General features: G+C 41.5%; 2 protein-coding genes across 2 annotated transcripts in view; one reads left to right on the top strand and one right to left on the bottom strand.

Annotated features, from left to right (window-relative positions):
* The first annotated feature begins 10,649 nt into the window (after window positions 1-10,649).
* Window positions 10,650-18,314, top strand: LOC128098703 (C3a anaphylatoxin chemotactic receptor-like). The gene is made up of 2 exons (XM_052720035.1): window positions 10,650-11,294; window positions 16,121-18,314. Exon 2 carries the CDS (start codon window positions 16,129-16,131, stop codon window positions 17,575-17,577), a length of 1,449 nt encoding a protein of 482 aa, XP_052575995.1. The 5' UTR covers window positions 10,650-11,294; window positions 16,121-16,128; the 3' UTR covers window positions 17,578-18,314.
* Window positions 18,315-20,585: 2,271 nt separating this feature from the next.
* Foxj2 (forkhead box J2) overlaps window positions 20,586-22,409 on the bottom strand; it is a 28,302-nt gene continuing 26,478 nt past the window's right edge. Inside the window, exon 13 of the mRNA XM_052720301.1 lies at window positions 20,586-21,779. Coding sequence (XP_052576261.1) covers window position 21,779 — 1 coding nt within the window. The 3' untranslated portion in view covers window positions 20,586-21,778. The remainder of the gene's footprint in view (window positions 21,780-22,409) is intronic.

The following is a 22,409-nucleotide window of genomic DNA, read 5'->3' as shown; positions in this document are numbered from 1 at the left end:
ACTGGATAGCTTTCACAGTGCAGGAAGGTGCTGCACATACTACCAGAGGAGGAAAGTGATCAATTTTAAACCAGCTGTGAACCCTGCAAGATACAATAACAGCTGGCCTGACAACACATACCCACTGGGGCAAGAGTGGCATGGATGTCATGGGAGTAACCAACCACTTTCTGCTTGACTTTAGGGCCAACTCCACAAGATGAAACTTTTGGTTGACACAGTTATTTGGGCTGAGAATGTGTGGCTAGACAGGTCATGGGTCCCAGAGGAGAATCTCCTACTATTGTTCTTCTAACTGGGCATAGTATTAAACCACAAGTACCGATGACTTATCATTACATCCTGTCTTAGTTAGGTTTGTTTTGTTGTTGTTTTTAAAGAGACATTATGACCAAAGAAACTTATAAAAGAAAGCATTTAGTTGAGGGGCTTACACTTTAAGAGGGTGAATCCATAACCATTATGGTATGGCAACAGGCAAGCATGTTATTGGAGTAGTATCTGAAAGATCCACAAGCAGGAGGTGCACACACACACACACAACACACACACACACACACACACACACATCAGAGAAGCAGAGGAGAGAGAGAGAGAGAGGAGAGAGAGAGAGAGAGAGAGAGAGAGAGTAGCTAGAGTTTTCCCTGCCTGGCCCACAGTCAGGACAAATCTCTCTCACCCCACCAGTCCCACAGCCGTCAGACCCAACCAAGTAAAACACAGAGACTTATATTGGTTACAAACTGTATGGCCATGGCAGGCTTCTTGCTAACTGTTCTTACAGCTTAAATTAATCCATTTCCACTAATCTATACCTTGCCACATGGCTCGTGGCTTACCGGCATCTTCACATGCTGTTTGTCATCATGGCGGCTGGCAGTGTCTCTCTGACTCAGCCTTCCACTTCCCAGCTTTATTCTCCTCCTTGTCCCCGCCTACACTTCCTGCCTAGCCAATGGCCAATCAGTGTTTTATTTATTGACCAATCAGCAACACATTTAACATACAGAACATACCACAGCAGTAAACTTTATTGGCAGTCTCAGGAGTGTCCGACAGAGTACAATCAAAATATCCCCACATCTCCTTTTTGTCTAAATAAAAAGTTAAGGTTTTAACTCTAACACAGTAAATAACTATATACAATAAGAACAATTATCTGGAAAGAATTACATTCACAATGTTCAGTCCATTTGCATTTGGTAAATTCAGAGAAAATACTCCATTATCTATCCTATCTTGGTGAGTCCAAAGTATTCTATCTAATTCACTTTCTATCATAACTTGTATTATGAACCCAAAACTATCTTTTTAGACCTCAAAACATTTTTTCAGATAAACGATTTAAGCTTTTATGTTTCTCTCAACCTTGTACAATTTACACCTCTTTTGTGAGTTTCTTTTCTGAATTTGGTAACAAGGAAAACTGTAACTATAAACTCTTTAGTCTCCAACCCCATCAGAGATCCAAGAAGGATATAATATTACCTGAATAAACAGGAAATGCAGGGCAAACAACTTCCAAAAATATAGAAACAACAGAGACATTTTGCTGCCTGGACAGATACCCAAGGTTCCAAGGTTCCTCTGCAAAGTTGGGGAATCCATCTTTAGCCTACAGACCTAGAATGTCTGACAGACTTTTCTATAAAAGAAGAAAGTTTTGAAGGACTGTCCTACTTTGTCTTGGCAAAGTTTGGCAGTTGCCTTCTTTTGTGTTCTGCTTGTACAATTTGGACAGCATAGTGTCAGCCATCCAGGCAAGGGCAATTTCTTGCCCAATGGCTAGCTTTGCCACAGATAAAAGCAAACTCCATATAGAGGTTCTTTGATGCTCATCATCCTTTTTTTGAAGGAGATTGGTGCTGCCAGGAGCAGACGTGTCTCACTGTCATGAAAAGCCTTATGTTATTAAAACATTTTAAATACCACAGATCTGTAGATCTCTGAAGTGTTTGAAGGACCATATATCTATCTAAAATATATCTCTGTTTGGCCTTGAAAACATACTTAACATGACTATAAGTTTGATTGTTATAGATGACTAACTACTAACCTGCATTTCTTAATTATCCTAAATAGTTTGTAATAATAGCTTTTAAGGACCAGAACTTTACATGACATTGTTAAATGAGCTGCATAGGTACAATACCTTAAACAAGAGCAGAAAGATATATACAGTATATTGCAACAAAAATAATTTTAAATTTATATCAATATACAAAAATACCTTAAACAAGAGAAGCAATATATATATACAGTATGTTCTAACAAAAATAACCTTAATTGCCGGGCGGTGGTGGCGCACACCTTTAATCCCAGCACTCGGGAAGCAGAGGCAGGCGAATCTCTGTGAGTTTGAGGCCAGCCTGGTCTACAGAGTGAGATCCAGGAAAGGCGCAAAGCTACACAGAGAAACCCCTGTCTCGAAAAGCTCAAAAAAAAAAAAACCTTAAATTTGTATCAATATACAAAAATCTATACCAATTTAAAGTATTTCAGACTAGTAGTTGCTTTTTTTTTTTAGTTTAAAAAGTAGATTCAATAGTCTACCCTTTTTTCCTCTCATTCTTATATCTCCCCTTTTTTTCTTTTCAGAAGGAGATCCCTAAAATCTAATCTTTTTTTGCTTAGTTTCCTCCCTGACCATGAGCCAATAACAACTTGCAACCAACCCCATAAGCAATGACAAAACATGTATAACCCCATCAAACTACCCAAAAACTCACTCCCACCCCACCTTTTGGGAATTTGGGCATCATGTTCTTAAAATTACTTCCTGTTATCAGGGGGTGATGGCATCTTTGGGGGACACTAAGAAAATTGAGATAATGGTAAGTCCTGGGAGAGCTGGCTGTTGTCCAGTCTCAGTGTGATGGGAAAGTACAGGGCTCATCTGAAGTCCTGGCTGGAATAGTCTATGAGGGTGGACCATCTTAGCTAACTACCTTGAAATTGTCCTGAGTAGTTTGTAGTCCAAAGCTGATCTTTGGGTGGTGTTGATCAGCTTAATAACATTACTACAATCTAGATGGAATTGTCATTGTGAGGTCCCATCATCCTTTTGGAGACTTCAAAGGTCACTGTTAGGAATGGTCACAGTTCACTGCAGAACTTTTAAACATTTTAAATGTCATATTCAGCAGATCTTGGAGAGGTCAAAGAACCACAGTCTATTAAATACATCTGGGGTACACAAGTTCAGTTCTTAGTTACCTGCTCAGACTCAAGCCTGAAATCACATACAGGAAGCTAGATGAAATCTATTTCTAGAATTAGTTAGTACTCTACATGACCATTAATATCACAACAGAAAGTTTTAAATACATACACAATAAATCTTATAAATTTTGAGATAATATTTATAACTTAAGAAAAGCTTTGAAGAGTCAAAATAAAACCAAAGGATTGTGAGATTAGTGGCAATAGAATAGACTCTTTATTTTGGTTTTTCTTCTGTCCTGTACCAGATGGCTCTTCTAATATGAGAGAGAGATTTTGGATTTTTCCTTAAACAAGCAAGCTTAGGTTTAGAGAAGGAGGGAGCCATGCTCCCACTCCAAAGCCAGCTTTAGTCTTGATTGAATTGGGACTACAAAAAGACCACTGGCTTTATATGTCTGTAGAGAACAGTAAAGTTTGAAATGAATTACTTAGCTCTTACCTAATTGCAGGCCATAGCCAGTTAATATCTCCTAGCAATTTTTGAAAATCATTAAGAGTTCATAATTGATCTTTCCTGATTTGTACTTTCTGTGGTTGAATGATTTTGTAAACTTATCTTATATCCTAGATAATTAATAGAATCTCCTTTTTGTATTTTCTCAGGAGATATTTGTAATCCCCAACAAGGCAAAATTCTCTTTAGCAAACACTTTTTCCTAAGGTATCTGTGTGTGAATCAGCTGGTAAGATATCATCCATGTAATGATAAGTTATAGATTGAGGGAACTGTTTACAATTTATTTCCAGTGGCTGTTGTACAAAATATTGACTCAAGGTGGGACTATTTAACAGTCCCTGTGGAAGGACTTTCCACTGAAACCTTTTAACAGGCTGGGAACTATTATAAGTAGGCACTGTGAAGGCAAATTTTTCTCTATCCTATTCTTGTAAAATAAAAAAAAAGTCTTTTAAATCAATCACTATCATAGACCATCCTTTAGGTAATAAAGAAGGCAAGGAAATTACAGGCTGTAAAGAGCCCATTGGCTGGATCACCTAATGAATAGCTCTCAGATCTGTTACCACCCTCCATTTTCCAGATTTCTTTTTAATGACAGATATAGGAGAATTCCAAGGTCTGGTCAAATCTTCAATATGTTGAGCATTTAGCTGCTCCTGTGCCAGCTGTTATAATGCCTGTGCTTTTTCTGATATCAAAGGCCATTGTTCCACCCAGACAGGTTTGTTAATTAACCATTTTAAAGAAGGGCTGTTGGTACCCTTGAAAGACCACCAGCTGTTGTGCCCTGCTTATGTACAACCTGAATGGTCTGTGACTGCTCTTGATAATACCTTTTAAAATTTCTCTTAGAAGCATTCTTTATTTTATGGTTTGTTTCTGAGATTGGAGGAATGTTAATCTGGGTTTTCTATTGTGGCAACAAATCATGTCCCTATAAATTCATTGCTATGTTAGCCACATATGGTTTTAATTTACCTATCTGTCCCTCTGGCCCTATACACTCAACCCATCTTGTACTTTATTTTATCTGAGATAAAGTTCCAATCCTTAGAAGCTGAGCACTTACCTCCTGAAGAGGTCAATCTGGATGCCAAGATTTGGTGAAATTATGGTTACATCTGCACTTGTGTCTACCAAACCCTCAATTTCAATACCATTTATTTCTATTTTTAACTTTTGTCTCTCATCATTTATGGCAGTTTGCCAAAATACTTGTTTTCTTTTCTCTCCTGAAAAGTTTGTTTTGTCTAATGAAGCTGTTCTGTCATCCAGAGCAGTATGGTTTTAAACAACAGGCATTAAGTCTTTTATTTATTTATTTATTTATTTATTTATTTATTTATTTATTTATTTATTTATTTTTGGTTTTTTGAATCAGGGTTTCTCTGTGTAGCTTTGAAGCCTTTCCTGGAATTCACTCTGTAGCCCAGGCTGGCCTCGAACTCACAGAGATCCTCCTGCCTCTGCCTCCCAAGTGCTGGGATCAAAGGTATACACCACCACTGCCTAGCCGCATTAAGTCTTTTAATTTCTCTGTGGATGGGTTTCCCCAATGCAGACAGGAAATGATTTAATCAAATTTGACATTAGGGCTTATGAGGGGCCCCTAAGGCATTTCCCAATGACAAAGGATTACCTTGTCTGCCCCTTGTTGATCAGAACTCATTAGTCCAATGTCAGCCTTTGCCATACCTTCTGCATAGTACAGAAGGCTGGGGCCTTCTGTTTGGATTATCTCTAGAAAAACATTGTTTCTAGGAATACCTTGCCTACAATCCCTTTTCAGATAGCATTGTTTGCCACAATTAAAACATCTGACATTTTGATTTTTTTTAATTTTTAGAAATTTCTTCTCCTATCCAAGTATCATCCAAGTGTGAGATTCAATATTAGCAGTAGTTCAGATCCACTCATCTATGGGTGCTCATTTTGCCTTTAGAAGCCTAATCACCCTTTTGCATTCTGAATTAGCATTTTTAAAAGCCAAAGATTCAATTAATATTTGTCTAGCTTCTGGGTCTGATATCATTCTATTTACAGCTGAAGTCAATCTTTGCAAAAAAAAAAAAATCAGTGAAAGCTTCTTTTGGGTCTTGTATAATTTTAGTAAATGATTCAGTCCTCTTTCCCAACTCTATCCCAAACATTCAAAGCTGCTGTCTGCATAAGGCCAAGGTATGATCATCAAATCTAAACTATCTTTGTAAATCAGCATACTGGCCTTCATTGAGGAGCTGGTCTTGGGAAATTCCCATACCTCTAGCCCTACTTCATTGTTCTATGACCCTAGCTTCCTCTCTCCACCATGTTTTTCATTGTAACTGAGGACCAGCTTCTAGTATTGCTGTAACCAAATCTTTCCAGTCTTGTGGAATCATTCTGTTCCAAGCTGCCCATGAATTTAATTTCTGCTTCACAAAGGGTGAATGCATACCATATGAAATGACTCCTTCTTTAAATCTTTTCAAATCTAACATTTCTACAGGATCCCAGTTAACTTCTGCATATCCTTGGGGGTGCCTATCATCTGGTGGTTGTTCTTGTATGGCAACTGGATAAATTAAAGTTGATTTTCTAATAACCTTGGGCTGCTCCTCCTCATTTTCATAATGCAGTGGTGTGGTAGGTTCTGCTCTAAATTCCTCTGTCTGTGTGTGAATATTTTTTTTAGTTTCATAAGTAGGTCTTTCTAAGGATTGTATCTTAGTCAGTTTTTCATATTTGGAACCAATATCAAACCACCTTTTAAAAAATAAAACATGAATTACCACACTGTTAATAATTACAATCAATATTATGTCAATCCCAGCCAAGTTGATTATCCCTTCATTTAATCTTTCCAATTTCAAACCATTGTGGAACCATACAGAGACCTAACTCTCTGAATCATAATAATACTGTTCCCCATTCTTAATGTGGGAAAAACCTTAAAAAAAATAAAACTAATTCCTCCCTTAGGAATTCCCAGGTGTCTCGCCAGATCTGCTGATGATGACAGCAAGGGTGGATCTGTGCAAGGGTAGCCAGCTGCAGCTGCTGCAGTTTAGCCAGGGGCTGAGGTTGTGAGACAGGATCAGCAGCAGCAGCAGACTGATCAGGTGCAAGCAGGTGTCGAGGCAGCTGGGCTGGCAATGCGGCAGCCCAGGGAGGGGCTCCAGGGAAAGCCTGAAACTCGTCAGGAGAGGTCGCAAGTCATCGGAAAAGCTGACAGAGGGGAACATGCAGGAGAAACCCACGTCATGGGAAGTGAGGGCATGGGATCACCTGAATGACAGAGTGGGCAGTGAGCAGTGATTCCTGCGGCTACAAAGCCGGCAATCTCATGCCCCAAGTTGGATGCCAAATAAAGCATTTATTTATATTGTTCTATTATTAAATAAAACTTAGGAGCCAGATTTTGGGGTAAAAACCCAATTGACCAGAGAAGTGGTAGAGAAGTGACCTCTCTCTCTTCTTCCTTGATCCAAAAAGAGCCCATGAATCTTTCTAAGCCCCTCCCTACTACTTCCTATGTCTCTCTTTATACCTGGGTCCTCCAAATCCTCTATGGCTAATTTTGGTCACCTAGTAGCTACCTCTGCCCTCTGATTCAAGGTTAACATTATTTGTAGGCTCAGGAGTGTCAGAGTGTGATCAAAATAACCCACAACAAGAAAGTGCACTCAAAACAGAGTCTTTTTGAAACTTCAGAGCCCACCCCCCAGTGGAATACCTCCTCCATCAAGGTCACACCTCTTAAATCCTCCCCAAACAGCCACTAACTGTGGACCAAGTATTCAAGTGCCTAGGACTTAAAGGGGACATCTCATTTAAACCTCCACAACATGTGAGAAGCTGGAGAAGTGGCTGAGTGGGTTCTAAGAGCACTTACTACACCATCATGAGGACCAGAGTTTGGATGCTAGCTCCATGTAAAGAGCTAGGCTCAGCCTTGTGCATGCCAGTAATCCTAGCCCTAGAACATCAAGGGGGAATTGAATTCTGGGGCCTGCTAGACACCCAGCCCAGATTCAGGTTCAGTGACAGACCCTGACTCACAAAGAATGAGTAGACAGTGACAGAGCCAAACACCTGCTACCCAACATCTTCCTCTAGTCTCTCCAAGCACCCCCATAGGCACACATAGCTGCACACACACATATCGTTACACACATACTTCACACACATATGTACACTCATTCTTGAATATACGTACACACCCACACAAAAATTTAAAAGAAAAAATGTAAAATGGAAGTACATGTTTGCATTTGTATTTTATATAAATTTTGCTTATTATATTTGTATCTATTTTAAAAATAGATCAGTGATGCTGGGGACTTAAGAGCACACGTTGCTTTTAAAAAGGACCACAGTTCGGGGCTGGAGAGATGGCTCAGCGGTTAAGAACACTGACTGTTCTTCCAGAGGTCCTGAGTTCAATTCCCAGCAACCACATGGTGGCTCACAACCATCTGTAATGAGATCTGGCACCCTCTTCTGGCCTGCAGGTATACATGCAGACAGAATACTGTATACATAGTAAATAAATAAATCTTTAAAAAAAAAAAAAAGACTACAATTCAATTCCTAGTATCTATACCCATCAGCTTACAACTACCTGTAACTCCATTTCCACAGGGATCTGGTGCTCTCTTCTGGCCTCCTTGGGCACTTGCACTCACATGCACAAACACACAGACACCCACAAATTAAACTTAAGATAAATCTAGGGGCTGGAGAGATGTCTTAGCAGTTAGGAGCATGGCCTACTCTTGCAGAAGACTCAGGTTCAATCAACCCCCAGCATTCACATAGTGGCTCACTGCTCTGTAACTCTAGTTATAACTATAACAATAGTCTATGACTCCACAGGATCCAGTGCCCTCTTCTGTCCTCTGTGGACTCCAGGTATACAAGTGGCACACAAACATGCATGCAGATAAAACAATCAAACACATAAAATAAAATTTAAATTTAAAAGGTTAAATAAAATGAATCTTTAAAACAATTTGGTGTTTAGAAACTTTAGTTTCTTCTTTAACCCTTCTAATTTAATGTTTGACCATGGTAATGAATGGTCTCAACAATATATATTTTATGTGACTGTATATGTACATGTATGACTATCCACATACTATAATCCTACTTTTGTATGCTTTCTGAATACCTTCATTATTCAATGTTTCCAAATCCTGGAGGGGAAAATACACACACACACACACACACAAACACACACAATAAATAAATAAATAGATAAATAGACTAAGTAAGTAAGTAAGTAATGAAACTGTATACATTGTATATGAGTATAGAAGTAAGTTCTGAAGTGTTCAGTGGAAGGTCAAGCCATAAAAATCACACATCAATTATGTTACATTTTGTTCAAAACTACTTTTTGTGCCAGGCAATGGTGGTGCACACCTTTAATCCCAGCACTCTGAAGGCAGAGGCAAGCAGATCTCTGAGTTCAAGGCCAGCCTGGTCTACAGAGTGAGTTTCAGGACAGCCAGAGCAACACAGAGAAACCCTGTCTCAAATAACCCTATCTCAAATATAGATAGATAGATAGATAGATAGATAGATAGATAGATAGATAGATAGATAGATATACATTTAGGGAAAAAATCAAGAAGAATTGACACTTACCTATTAAAAATGGCTATTCTGGAATTAGAGTAGAAAATAAAAAAACATTTTTTTTGCCCTTTTATATTTTAGTATTATCTCAATTTATCTTTGTATGTTCATACTATTTAAAGTAGGTTTAAAAAATAACAATAGAAATAACTTAATGGGTATTATTCAGCTCTTGTCTTTTTTTTTTTTTTTTCCTTTTTAGGATTTTCTAACTCAGACATCCCAGATTATCTGATTACAAACCAAGAAAGGAGGCAAAGTGGTTTTCTGAATGAACTGATCAGTGTGGACTGGAGCCTTTGTCACAGACAATGATAGTAAGAAGGCTTTGTCTGTCTGTCTGTCTGTCTGTCTGTCTGTCTGAGTAGGTATCTCACTTTGTAGCTCATGCTGCCCAGAACTTGTGATCCTCCTGCCTCAGCATCCCAAGTGTCTGTTTTACAGATGTGGGTCACCCTGTCTGGGTGATTGGAAAGAATTCTTTGCAGCAGGAATGCTCTAGGGACTTTATCTGCACCTGATGAAATGCAGCCTGGTGCCCGCAGGCTAGGCCTCGAGGAACCGGCTGCACTCTTACCCCGGCCTCGGGCCCAGTTCCTTCCATACATAGCATCTGTCACCTGCTGCTGCTGGTGCAAGCCCTGTAATCTCTCGAGGGCTTGTTTACATCTCACTTCTCATTTTTTCCCAGATTGCCCCCAGATGAACATATCCACACCCATTGCAGTCCATTTTATTTCTATTTACATGCAAAGTATGTTTGTATTATAGGGGTGTGTGTGTGTGTGTGTGTGTGTGTGTGTGTGTGTGTGTGCAGAGATTAGAACACAGTTTAACTCATTCTGATTCTGGTATAGCATAGTTTATTATCCACATATCAAACATTAAAGAGATACTATTTTTCTTTTATGTAATTAATTAATTAATTCGATTAATTAAATGTATTTTTACAGTATTCCTCCTCAAACCCCCGACCCCAACTCAGCCATCCTTTTTTGTTAAATGTGTTCTTTTTTTTTTTTTGGTTTTTTGAGACAGGGTTTCTCTGTGTAGCTTTGCGCCTTTTCCTGGATCTTGCTCTGTAGACCAGGCTGGCCTCGAACTCACAAAGATCCACCTGCCTCTGCCTCCCGAGTGTTGGAATTAAAGGCGTGGGCCACCACCGCCCGGCTGTGTTCTTAGTTGTTCTTTAACAAATACATATGTGTACAATGTATCTTGATCATATCCACCCCCACCACCCACACACACTTTCTTGCTCCTGTGCTGGGATTAAACACAGGCCTGAGTATAGTAGGGAAGTGGTCGCCGCTGATCTGCATCCCGAGACCTTTAATTATTTTTTATTTTGAAATAAGATCTTGGTAACATTCTCAAGTTGGCCTTAAAAAATCACTCTAGAGGCTGGGAAGAGATATATATATACAAAACTCTTACACATAAAATAAAATAAATAAATCTTTTAAACACCTCACTCTATGGGGCTTGCTCTGGCAGAGGACCCTCGGTTCCCAGCACCCAGGTCAGGTTCCAGTTCCAACGGATCTAGCCTCCTCTTCTGTCTTCTGTGAGCACCCATTAACATGTGACACACACATACATAAAAATGAATTTAAAAGGAAAAACAAAAACTTCACTCTGTAGCCCAGGCAGGCCTGGAAATTTCTCGCTTCCTGCCTCAGCATTCTGGTAGCTAGGACGACCAGCTCGGGCAGAGAACATCTGCATTCCACTCCCTCCTCTGTCCTTCTGCTTTTCTTATCTAAACCGCCTAAGTTGAAGACGTGACTCACAGAGAGAGGCCCTTCCTGTGCAGTCTGATGGCCGTCTAGATCCCGAGTTCCCTTTACCGTAGGGAAAGTCGGCGCTCAGCAACTTGTCCAATGGACTTCATGACTTCATCTCAGCTAAGCGTGGGGAGCAGATAGGATTTGTTGGTGACCTGCAGATCGGGACCGGAGCCCTCTGCTTCATCTCAGTGTGTTCGGTAAGAAACCCTAGATGAACACGATAGCTTGTGCTTTGGCTAGCCCGCTGTACTATTCAAGCACAATGGTTTCGAGTTCATTATCTTCTATGTCCTTCTAGTCTTTATGTTTTTATTGTTAGAGAGTCTTGATCATGCAGTCTTGGCTGGCCTGGAATTCACTACACAGACCAGGCTAGCCTTCAACTCCCAGAGATGTATGTATATCCTGCCTCTGCCTCCTGAGTGCTGGGATTAAAGGTGTGCGCTGCCATCATGCCCGGCTCTTGCCCTAACTTTTATTCCTCCTGCTTATCCCCATGTCCGTTTTTCTTTTTTTCTAAATACTATACATTCTATCTGTCTTTGCTTTTAATATTTTCATTCTGAAAATAATAATGAATATTTATGTCATTTATCCTCTTTCATAAAATGACTGTTTCTCCTGATCTCTGGTTCTGTTTGTTCCCACTAGTTTTATTTTCCAGTCACTGATCACAGGTATACACCTTATTTATATGTATATGTATATACCCATATGCAGCTCCCCATCTGTCTCTCTCTCTGAATTTCAAATCTCTGAGCTCTTCCCTCGCACTGCTGGTTCTATCATCCTATAATTAGTATTTGATTTGAGAATCCGCTTTTCTTTACTCATCATAGGTAAATTTTAGTTCTAGGATTTTACATATCTTTTTAATTGCTACTGGCTAACTCAATACTAAAATCTTAAAAAACAACTAATAATCTTAAACATAGAGGGAGGGGGGTTGTTTGTTTTTGTTTTTGTTTCTCAAAATTTGGGGGACTATGAACTGTGATCTTGCTCTGGGTGACTTTTTAAGGCCTGGCTTGCATACACTTTCAAAGCAGATCATTTGTGATTTTTAAAGTATAACTCACAGCATAAAACTCAGTTTCTCTTATACTGGGGTCTTGTTCTTTTCAACTTTTATTATTTGAAGTTGCACTTTCCACTTTATTATCAAGTTCCTCGGCTGTGTGATCCTTGCAGTAAAAAGAACATTGGCCTAATAGTCACTGGATGAAGGGCCGGCGGCTCCTCCCAGCTGTGGCCATGCGAAGGCCACACAATCCCCTGAGTTTCAGCATCAAAAACTGCAAAGTGAGCAGAGATGATTTCTGTGTGTTCTTGTGTTCCTAGCAATCTCTGGCTGTTTTTCTCTCAATATCTTTGGATCCTGTGCACCAACGCTGGGATGGCACAGTAGATCAGCACTCCTGCCAATCACCTTAGGAACTGGGAGGATTCGGGGATCTGAGTAGAAAAAGACAGGAGGAAGGGAATCATTTCTCCCTTCTTCATTTTGCTGACTTGTTATTTTAACTTCCACTTCTCATGTAAGACCTTGCATGCGTCAAACTTTGTTAAGCTCAGCAGAATCACTTCCAAATGTCTGAGCTTCCATTTAAAAAAAAAAAAAAGTAGAGTGTTCTTATATTCAGTAATAATTGAGAATTTACTGGGAGTGACGTTGTTCATCTATGGAGCATAATTCCATTTGAGTTCTCATTTTAAAAGCTGTATTTCAAAATGAACAGCTCAGTGTTAGTCAAACTAAGCAGATCATGAGGCTGTATTTTGAAATGATGTATTAAAATTATATTAAATGGCATATTTTGTTTTGGTATATAAAACCAACCTTGTATTGATTAAAAGGTAGAAATTTTTTTTTTTAAATTGGGAGTTTAAAAACAAAACAGAAATTAGAAGAGACAGTATAGAATTTAAGGAAGCCATCTGGGTAAAAATGAAAAGGCTAAGAACTAAAATTTTAAATGGAATTGAAAATGAAAAATTGAAACCTGAGAAGTAATCATTCTCCTGATCATGGTGGTGCATGCCTTGTAATCCCAACATTTGGTAGATGGAAGCAAAAGATCTCCAGTTTGAGGCCAGCCTGGGCTATATGATCAGGCTTCATCTCAGAAAAACCAAAAGAAAAGAAGTGACCATTCACCCATATGGTAAACCCTGTGGAATAGGCATTTGTAAACACATCTTGTCATTACCACCACACAGTTTAGGGCCACTATAAGAATTACAACATAAGATAAAATATGCCACCTCACAGCACACATCAGAAAAGACTCAACCACACACTCAAACAGGCATATGCACGTGTGGGTGCACACACGTGCAAGGAAGAGACTGAAGAATCTTCAAGGGATTATAAAAAAATATTTCAGATAGAATGCATTGATCTTAGCCTTGAAGAGTAAGTATTTTAACAAATAGAAATTTAGTGTAGAGAATGGAAGAAGCCATACAAGGGGCACAATTCTAAACGGAAGTCATTAGCCTCATTTAGAAATGTTTATAAAATGGCATTAATTGGGAGGATGTCACATAGAGCAGGAGGAGAGACTGCTAAGAACTATGTTGTGGAAGACAGAGAAATCGGTTTGGGTTTGAGTTCTCAATGCAATTTTAGCAGAGTAATAGGAACAGAAGACAAAGTAAACCCGAACCACAAAGAAGAGAGTTAAGATTGATAATTCAAGCTAGGCAGGGTGGTGCACGCCTTTGATCCCAGCTCTCAGGAAGCAGAGGCAGGTAGATCCCTGAGTTTGAGGCTAGCCTGATCTACAGAGTGAGTTCCAGGACAGCCAGGGCTACACAAAGAAACCCTGTCTCAAACAAACAAGCAAAACAGAATAACAAGCCCTCAAACAAGCTGTTGGCCTTGAAAGAGAAGCTGTGTTAAAGGTAAGATCCAACACCCTACCGGGTGGTGGTGGCGCAGGCCTTTAACCCCAGCACTCGAGGAGGCTGAGACAGGCGGATCTCTGTGAGTTCCAGGCCAGCCTGGGCTACAGAGCAAGCTCCAGGACAGGCTTCAAAGCTACAGAGAAACCCTGTCTTGAAAAGAACAAAACAAAACAAACAAACAAAAAGAACCAACACCCTAATGAGTAGTATGGTCACAGCTTAGATCACTGTGGAGAAACCACTTATGAAAGACATTTAGGACCTAGAGAGATGGCTCAGGGGTTAAGAGCATTGGCTGCTCTTCCAGAGGACCTGGGTTCAATTCCCAGCACCAACATGGCAACTCACAACTGTCTGTAACTCCAATTCCAGGGAACCCTATACCCTCTTCTGCTCCACAGGATCACGAATGCACGTGGGGCACATAAGCTCACATGACCACAAACACATAAAAATAAAAGATTGACTAAATAATTAAAAACATGAAAACTTTTATTTAAAAAAAAGGTATTTAGGGAGAAAATTGGAAAATAATTGGATAAAAACTTGGTATTCCTTAAATTAAATCTTCCTGTGTGATGTGGGGGCTTAACTGAAACAGTAAGTCTAGAAAGTGCTCTGCGCTGTGTCTGTAACTGCTGTCCTGGGTGGCTCTCTCTCAACCCGACACAAGCTAGAGTTATCTGGAAAGAGGAACTTCAGTTGAGAAAGTGTCCCCATCAGACTGGCCTGTAGACAACTCCTTGGGCATTGCGTTGATTACCGCAGATGTGGGAGGGTCCAGCCCACTGTCCGCACTGGGCGGATAGATGGTCCTGGGACGAATAAGGAAACAGGGTGAGCAGCGGTGAGAAGCAAGCAGCAAACGGCGTTCCTCTGGCTGCTCAGTCACTGCCTCCAGGCCCCGGCCTTGGCTTCCCTCACTGGACTCTGACCTGGACCATGTAAGAAATAAACCCTTTCCTCTCCAAGTTGCTTTTGGTCAGGGTTTTATTGCAACAATAGAAAACAGAGAAATATAGCCATAGAGTATTTAAATGCCCTAAAGGTAGAAGCACTCCAAATGTCTATTGTTAGATTACTAGATAAATAAAATACGCTACACATACACGTTGGAATATCGACAGGCTCTTCCTATGCAGCCCACACTGACTTTGAACTGGTGGCGATCCTTACGCCTTGTGACTGAGTGCTAGGATTAGAGGCAGTCACCAAGAGGCATCCCTAGCCTTTAAGAGCAACTCCTGACACATCTACTTGGAGGACACTGTGACAAGTGAAAGGACATTAAAAAGAGCTGGGAATTTTGACTCTTGCCTGTACTCTCACTACTTGGGAGGCTTAGGCAGGTTGCTGCAAGTTCGGGGATGGCCTGGGTTATGGACTGAAACCTTGTGGTTTCACACACACACACACACACACACACACACACACACACACACACGCACACACACACTAAACAGGTAAATAACTGAAATGACAATATGCAAAGTTCAACGTTTATATGCTGTTGTCCGTGTGGCGAAGCTTTCTAAAGTCCTCTGATGACTTCAGTCTAGGGAGAGTCCGCCTAGAAGTCCTTGTCCATTTAGACATCTGTTCAGTGTTAGTGGCGGACACTGAGTGAAGAAAGAAGCTGTGGAAATGAGGAACATCCCAGCACTCAGAAGTCAGACAGGAGGATCAGGGGTTCAAGTCAGTTTACTCCACAATGCAGCCAGTTGGAAGCCAGCCTGCCTGAACAACATGGAGATCCTGTGCCAAAAAGCCCAGGGGTGAGGCTGTAACTCAGTAGAGTGCTGCCCAGCAGGTGCTGGCCCTAGGCTTGAATTTCAGCACTGGAAAAAAACAACAACAAACAACAAAAAACACAGGGGGTATAACAAAAAAAGGGGGAGGCAAGATTTGAGTTGATATGAACTCCCAAATGAAGTTACCTTTTTGATACACATTTAAATCAACATCCTAGATTTTAAACTGTCTGGTGAAGGAATGCAAACCAGACTCCTGAAAGCCTCGGGCATTGAGAGGCTGCATCACCGCAGAAGGCCTCCTAACAGTACCTGTTTTTATAGTTACTACGCGCTTTAACATTTTCTTCGTCTTTTTGCAGGTTTAGCAATGGAGTCCTCCTCTGCTGACACCAATTCAACTGATGCATACTCACCGCATCTGTTTAAATCCCAAGACATTCTCTCCATGGTCATTCTCATCCTCACTTGCCTACTGGGACTGCCAGGCAATGGGCTGGTGCTGTGGGTGGCTGGCCTAAAGATGAAGCGGACCGTGAACACAGTTTGGTTTCTCCATCTCACCCTGGCCGACTTCCTCTGCTGCCTCTCCTTGCCCTTCTCCCTGGCTCACCTGATTCTCCAAGGACACTGGCCCTATGGCTTGTTCCTATGCAAACTTATCCCATCCATCATCGTCCTCAACATGTTTGCCAGTGTCTTCCTGCTTACCGCCATTAGTCTGGACCGCTGTCTGATGGTGCACAAGCCAATCTGGTGCCAGAACCATCGGAATGTGAGAACGGCCTTCGCCATCTGCGCATGTGTCTGGGTGGTGGCCTTTGTGATGTGTGTGCCAGTATTTGTATACCGAGAGCTGATCAGTATAGATGATCGTACTCTATGTACCTATAATGTTGATTCCCACAGGCCCTTTGATTATTGGGACTACACGTACGATATAGATCTACCAGAAAACAATTCTACTTACAACTCCACTGCTCAGCTAACAGGACAAATGGATGACAGGCCTTCCTCTTCACCAATAGGTGATCACCTTTGGACAGCTGTCACTAGCCTCCAGTCACCAACATTCCAAAGATCTTCTGAAGATCCATTCCCTCTAGATTCAGCAAGACTATCTAGTCAACAGCCCCATTACAGTGTAAAAGCTCCCGGTGTGCTCATAGCTGCCACACCCAGTGGGTTTCCTGTTGAAGATCACAGAACCAACACACAGAACCCCGACGCTTTTCTCTCTGCTCACATACAGATTTCCCCTCCTGCTTCTAACAGTTATGTATCTCACCCTGAGCAGTCACAAGATTTCCAGGATGATTATTTTGCCCAGTCCACGTATAACAATCATGCACTAACACCTCTGGCGGCAATGACCATCACAAGGCTGGTGGTGGGCTTCCTGGTGCCACTTTTTATCATGGTGGCTTGTTACAGCCTCATTGTCTTCCGAATGCGAAAAGTCAACTTCACCAAGTCTCGGAGCAAAACCTTTCGAGTGGCCCTGGTGGTGGTGACTGTCTTTTTTGTCTGCTGGACTCCATACCATATTGTTGGAGTCCTTTTATTGCTTGATGACCTAGGAACTCCTTTGAGGCAAGCTGTGTTATCCTGGGACAACATATCCATTGCTTTAGCATCTGCCAATAGTTGCTTCAACCCCTTCCTTTATGCCCTTTTGGGGAAAGACTTTAGGAAGAAAGCAAAACAGTCCATAAAGGGCATTCTGGAGGCAGCCTTCAGTGAAGAGCTCACACACTCTACCAGCTGTACCCAGGACAAAGCCTCTTCAAAAAGAAACAATATGAGTACAGGTGTGTGAAGATGTGGAGCTGGGGACCTAAGCAGATGTCCTCAGGTGAATGAATACCGGTAAAGGACGGCATGGTGAGCAGGGCACTTTAGACAATCTGGTGGCCCTTGGAGAGGGGTCTCTGACTATTGACATAACATCATTTGCAAACATTAAAGATGCGAAGTCCCATCCCAGGCTTGTTGACTCAGAATCTCTGGCCCATGGGGACTAGTGTTTTAACAGGGCCCTCTTGTTTCTGATTAACATTAAGTTTTACAGTCATTTGGCTTAGTCTGTTCCTATCCCTAACTAAGCAGTGTGAGATAAATAACTTACCCATCTGTTTTCAATATTAATCTTTTTTTCCTTAGCATCATCTAAATCATCTTTTAGTTTGCACAGAAGGCTGCTTTTATTGTCCTGAGTGAAAGACATTCATTTATTGTACAGCTTTACGGTGGTGACGGTTTTAAGTGGAGAAAAATAAAAGACACACTAAAGAAAAGGCCCATGAAAGCAAGCAGTGATGAGGTAGAGACTGGAACAGAAAACAGCGCCAAATGCTTGCCACTGGAAGCATCCTCGGATAATTCCAGGTGCCCATGATTACCCCTAAATGAGCACAGACGCACATGAACACTTTCCTACTCGTGGAGTGTTTTGGAAGCTGTGGTTTGGAGTGTTCTCTTCCCTATGTATTCCGCCTGTTCATAGAGCCATCTATGTCCCGTTTTTTTGGTTTGTTTGGTTTTTTTCTGTGTGTGTTTTTTCATTCTTTTTTTTTTTTTTTTTTTTTTTTTTTTTGAGACAGGGTTTCTCTGTGTAGCTTTGTGCCTTTCCTGGAACTTGCTTGGTAGCTCAGGGTAGCCTGGAACTCACAGAGATCCGACTGGCTCTGCCTCCCGAGTGCTGGAATTAAAGGCGTGCGCCACCACCGCCCAGCTTGTTTTTGTTTTTTCAAGACAGGGTTTCTCTGTGTAACTATGGCTGTCCTGGAACTCACTCTCTAGACCAGGCTGGCCTCGAACTCACAGAGATCCACTTGCCTCTGCCTCCTGAGTGCTGGGATTTAAAGGTGTGTGCTACCATGGCCCTCAATGTCCCATTTCTTAAACTCCTGAATTCCCTTTTTGTTTTCCACACAGGGTCTTTCTGTCTCCTGCTGGGGATGGGGGTATGCAGCACTGTGCCTGGCCCCCCTTTCTTAGTCTTCCACGTTAGACTTTGAGCCTCACATAGAATAAAGCAGTGTTCTAAAGATGCTTTTCTCCTCACCCCAAACTCGGCGGAAGGCGAGATGAAGGGTGGGACTGTCATTCCTCACCTCACTGAGGTCACTGCCCTCTGATGCAATACCATCAAAAGGTTTGAAACACGAGTCTAGGTATCTTGTATGACAAAAGTGCGCTCTCTTTGGGAATTTTTTTCCAATTAATGTTTATCTGGACCATGGTATTCTAACGTAACATACGCACCCAATTGTAAAGGAATTAACGAGTAATGAAGTACAAAGGCCTCTTTCTCCAGTGCCCTCTCACTTCAGGAAAGCACCTTTGCAAGAATGAGAGCTGTGTATTCTGACATTTACCACGATGTGCCTAAATCTTGTGCTTACACTGCTGTTTTTTGTAGACAGGATAAAAATGTTTATTTTGAAACATGAGGATTTTATCCACTTTCATATTTTCATCAACATCCCAGTGTTGATCAGTGAATATCATACTTTCATTTGTCCATGACTCTCCTTTTTCTTTCACTTTTTGTTGCTAGATTGTGTTTGCTTTAGAACCAGGGTCTCTCTAGGTAGCACAGGCTAGCCTCAGACTCACAGGTCTCTTGCTACAGCACTAGACCGCAGCACCAGCACCTCCAGCTGACGACACAATTTTCTTGTCCACACATTTTGATAACATACTGCTTTTCTCTGTCCTTTCAGTTTTTTATATTAACACACAGCAATTGTCCATCTAAGGTTCAATGTGACTGATCCATATGTGCACAGCATTCACGCTTCAACCCCCATACCCTGCTTAATCATTATTCTTTCTGGTTGACTTTTTTTTTTCTTTAAGACAAGATCTCAAGAATCCAAGGTGACCTCAAAATTGCTATGCAACCAAAGAGCTTCCAATCCTCCTGCCTCCACCTCCCACGCAGGGATTACAGGCCGGGACCACTATGTCCAGTCTTACAGGGTGCTGGGAATCAAAACCAGGGCTTCCAGCATGCTGACTGAGCATCCTAACAGCTGAGCTACTCCCCAGCCTGCTCAGGTTGACATTTTTGGCTGTCATATATGAGACTATGTGGTACTTCTGTGTGTACTTCATCTTACTCAGAGCGTCCTCCAGTTCCATCCTTTGGGCTAATAACAGGATTTCACTCATCTTACGGCTCATAACACTGTATGGGGTATGTGTATATAGTGCCATTATCCACTCAACTGCTAACAGACACCTCCACAGGTCTGCATCTTAGCTATTATACATAGTACTGCACTAAACTTTCAGTTTAATTTTAAAAAATTAGCAACTCCCACCATCTTGTATTCTATTCTATTCTTTATTTTTTTTTAATGTGTATTGGTGTTTTGGCTGCCTGTATGTTTGTGTGAGGGTGTAAGATCCCCTGGAACTGGAGTTACAGACAGTTGTGAGCTGCCATGTGGTTGCTGGGAATAGAACCCAGGTCCTCTGGAAGAGCAGCCAGTGCTCTTAACTGCTGAGTCATCTCTCCAGCCCCTAGTATTTCTATACTTATGTGTATATGTTCACGTGTTAAGTCATTGAAAATTCAAGCTTGACAGAAAATTGAATGTATCTTAGTCTTGTAAAACATTTGTTCTGTTGTGGAGGGAAGGGTCTTAGGCTACAACTGTTTTATAAACTACTAAACAGAAAAATTTCAAATGACTAAGATTCTTTTTTGTTGCGAGGTAATTTTGGGTAGAAGACTGCAGTTTTACCTTTCCAATGTAAGCTTATATATTCCATATGAATAAACACTTTTATCCACAAGGCTCAGGGACTCACCGATCCTTTTCATTCTGCTTTTAGACTTTATTTTATGTGTATGAGCATTTCGCCTGCATGTGTGTCTGCGCAAATATGCAGCAAACAGACCCACGGTGAGTGACGGCAGCCTCGCTGTGAAGCGAAGCCAGGTTTCTGGTCCTCTAAGGCTCTGGATGTCAGATCCTGGGCTACTGTAAAGGGCAGCAGGGTAATAATCTTGGCATAACATGAAGACTGAAAGTATAGTAATTCTGGCAATAACTGACTTCTTCCAAGTACTCTGCTTACTTTGGGATTGTACTCTGAAGAAAGTTTTACAATTAGATCCCCTCACTGCAGATTTACAACTCTGTAAGTATCTTTACCTGTTTTCTACTCTCACCTCTAGGAAGTCTGAAACACAGACCCAACCCCTCCCTACAGTACAGTATCCTGAATCTTTTTTAAAGTTATATACTATACATAAAAAATAGACAATATACGTTGATCATATTACCTCTCCTCCCCCAACTCCTTCAAGATCCTCCCCACATACCCACCCACACAACTTCATGTTCTTTCTCTCATAAAAAGGAAAAAACAACAAAAGATGAAAATCAAAACAGACACACAAACTAAAAAAGGAAAATCCTAAGACGATAACTACCAAAAAAGTCAGGCAGTGGTGGTGCACACGTCTTTAATCCCAGCACTCGGGAGGCAGAGGCAGATGGATCTCTGTGAGTTCGAGGCCAGCCTGGTCTACAGAGTGAATCCCAGGACAGCCAGGACCATTGCACAGAGAAACAAAAACAAATAAACAACAATACATAAGAAAACATGGAGTCTGTTCCGTGTTGGCCAGCTGCTCCCAGCATGGGGCCTGCCCTGGAGTGTGGTTTATATGCACAGCGGCACTGCACTAGAGAAAACTGGTTTTTCCTTCTTCAGCAGGTACCAGATGCAAACAGACTCTGGGTTAGGGGTGGGGCTTTGTGTCCACTCTTTAAACAACATGCAAACGTGTTGGTGGGCCTGCTCACCACCGACTGCCAACACGACGTAACTACACTTAATAGCATTTTAAAGACGAGCTGTGAAATCCATGCCTAGTTCTTTTCTTCATCACTCTCACAAACAGTCAGGGTAGGCTACGCAACCCCAGTGGCAAGGATGGGCGAGGGGTGGCAGGGTGCCAGCAGGAGCCGAGCGCTTTCACATTTCTCCTCTCCCACCCTGGCAAAAAGAAATTGGAGAGGAGTACCAATAAGATAAGAACTGGAAACATTCCTTTTTTTTTTTTTTTTTTATTAAGAAAGCATGCAAAAAAAAAAATCAAGTTGTGAGCCTATACACCCTCTTCCCAGCCTGCACCAATGCAAAGCATTATGGGTGGTATGAAGAACTCACCAAACCAGAAACATGGGAGTTGAGGAGAGGAAGCCTAGGATAGGTAGATCAATACCAAATGACTTCTCCTTTTGTCCTTCTCCTCTGCTTTTTCCCTTATTCCCTCTTATAGGCAGTGACTCCTACAATTTTGCACACATCACCCAAGACAACAACAATGACTAAACTTCACGTCCAGCAACACCGGACCAACAAAATAGTTTTCTTTCCACATCATGGAGGGGATGGGAAACTGAGGCCCAAAGGGAATCAAGTTTGTCCTGTGCCATTTTCCAAGCCTGAGCCTGGTGGAGGAGAGCTGGAACCCCAGGAGGCCTAAGGCCAGTCTCCAGGCCCCAGCCCCATACGTCAGCTGCTCTGGCTGCCCACCGGGGCCCTTCATGAGACTAGTTCTCAAGACACGGAGGAGCCAGGGGCATTTAGGAGTATGATTCAGCCTACCCTTCCCAAACTCAT

This window comes from Peromyscus californicus, unplaced genomic scaffold (assembly GCF_007827085.1).
Source record: "Peromyscus californicus insignis strain IS unplaced genomic scaffold, ASM782708v3 Scaffold_6__1_contigs__length_162567912, whole genome shotgun sequence".
Lineage (NCBI taxonomy): Eukaryota > Metazoa > Chordata > Mammalia > Rodentia > Cricetidae > Peromyscus > Peromyscus californicus.
The sequence above is the reverse complement of the archived record's forward strand: the minus strand, read 5'-3'. Positions and strand labels throughout refer to the sequence as shown.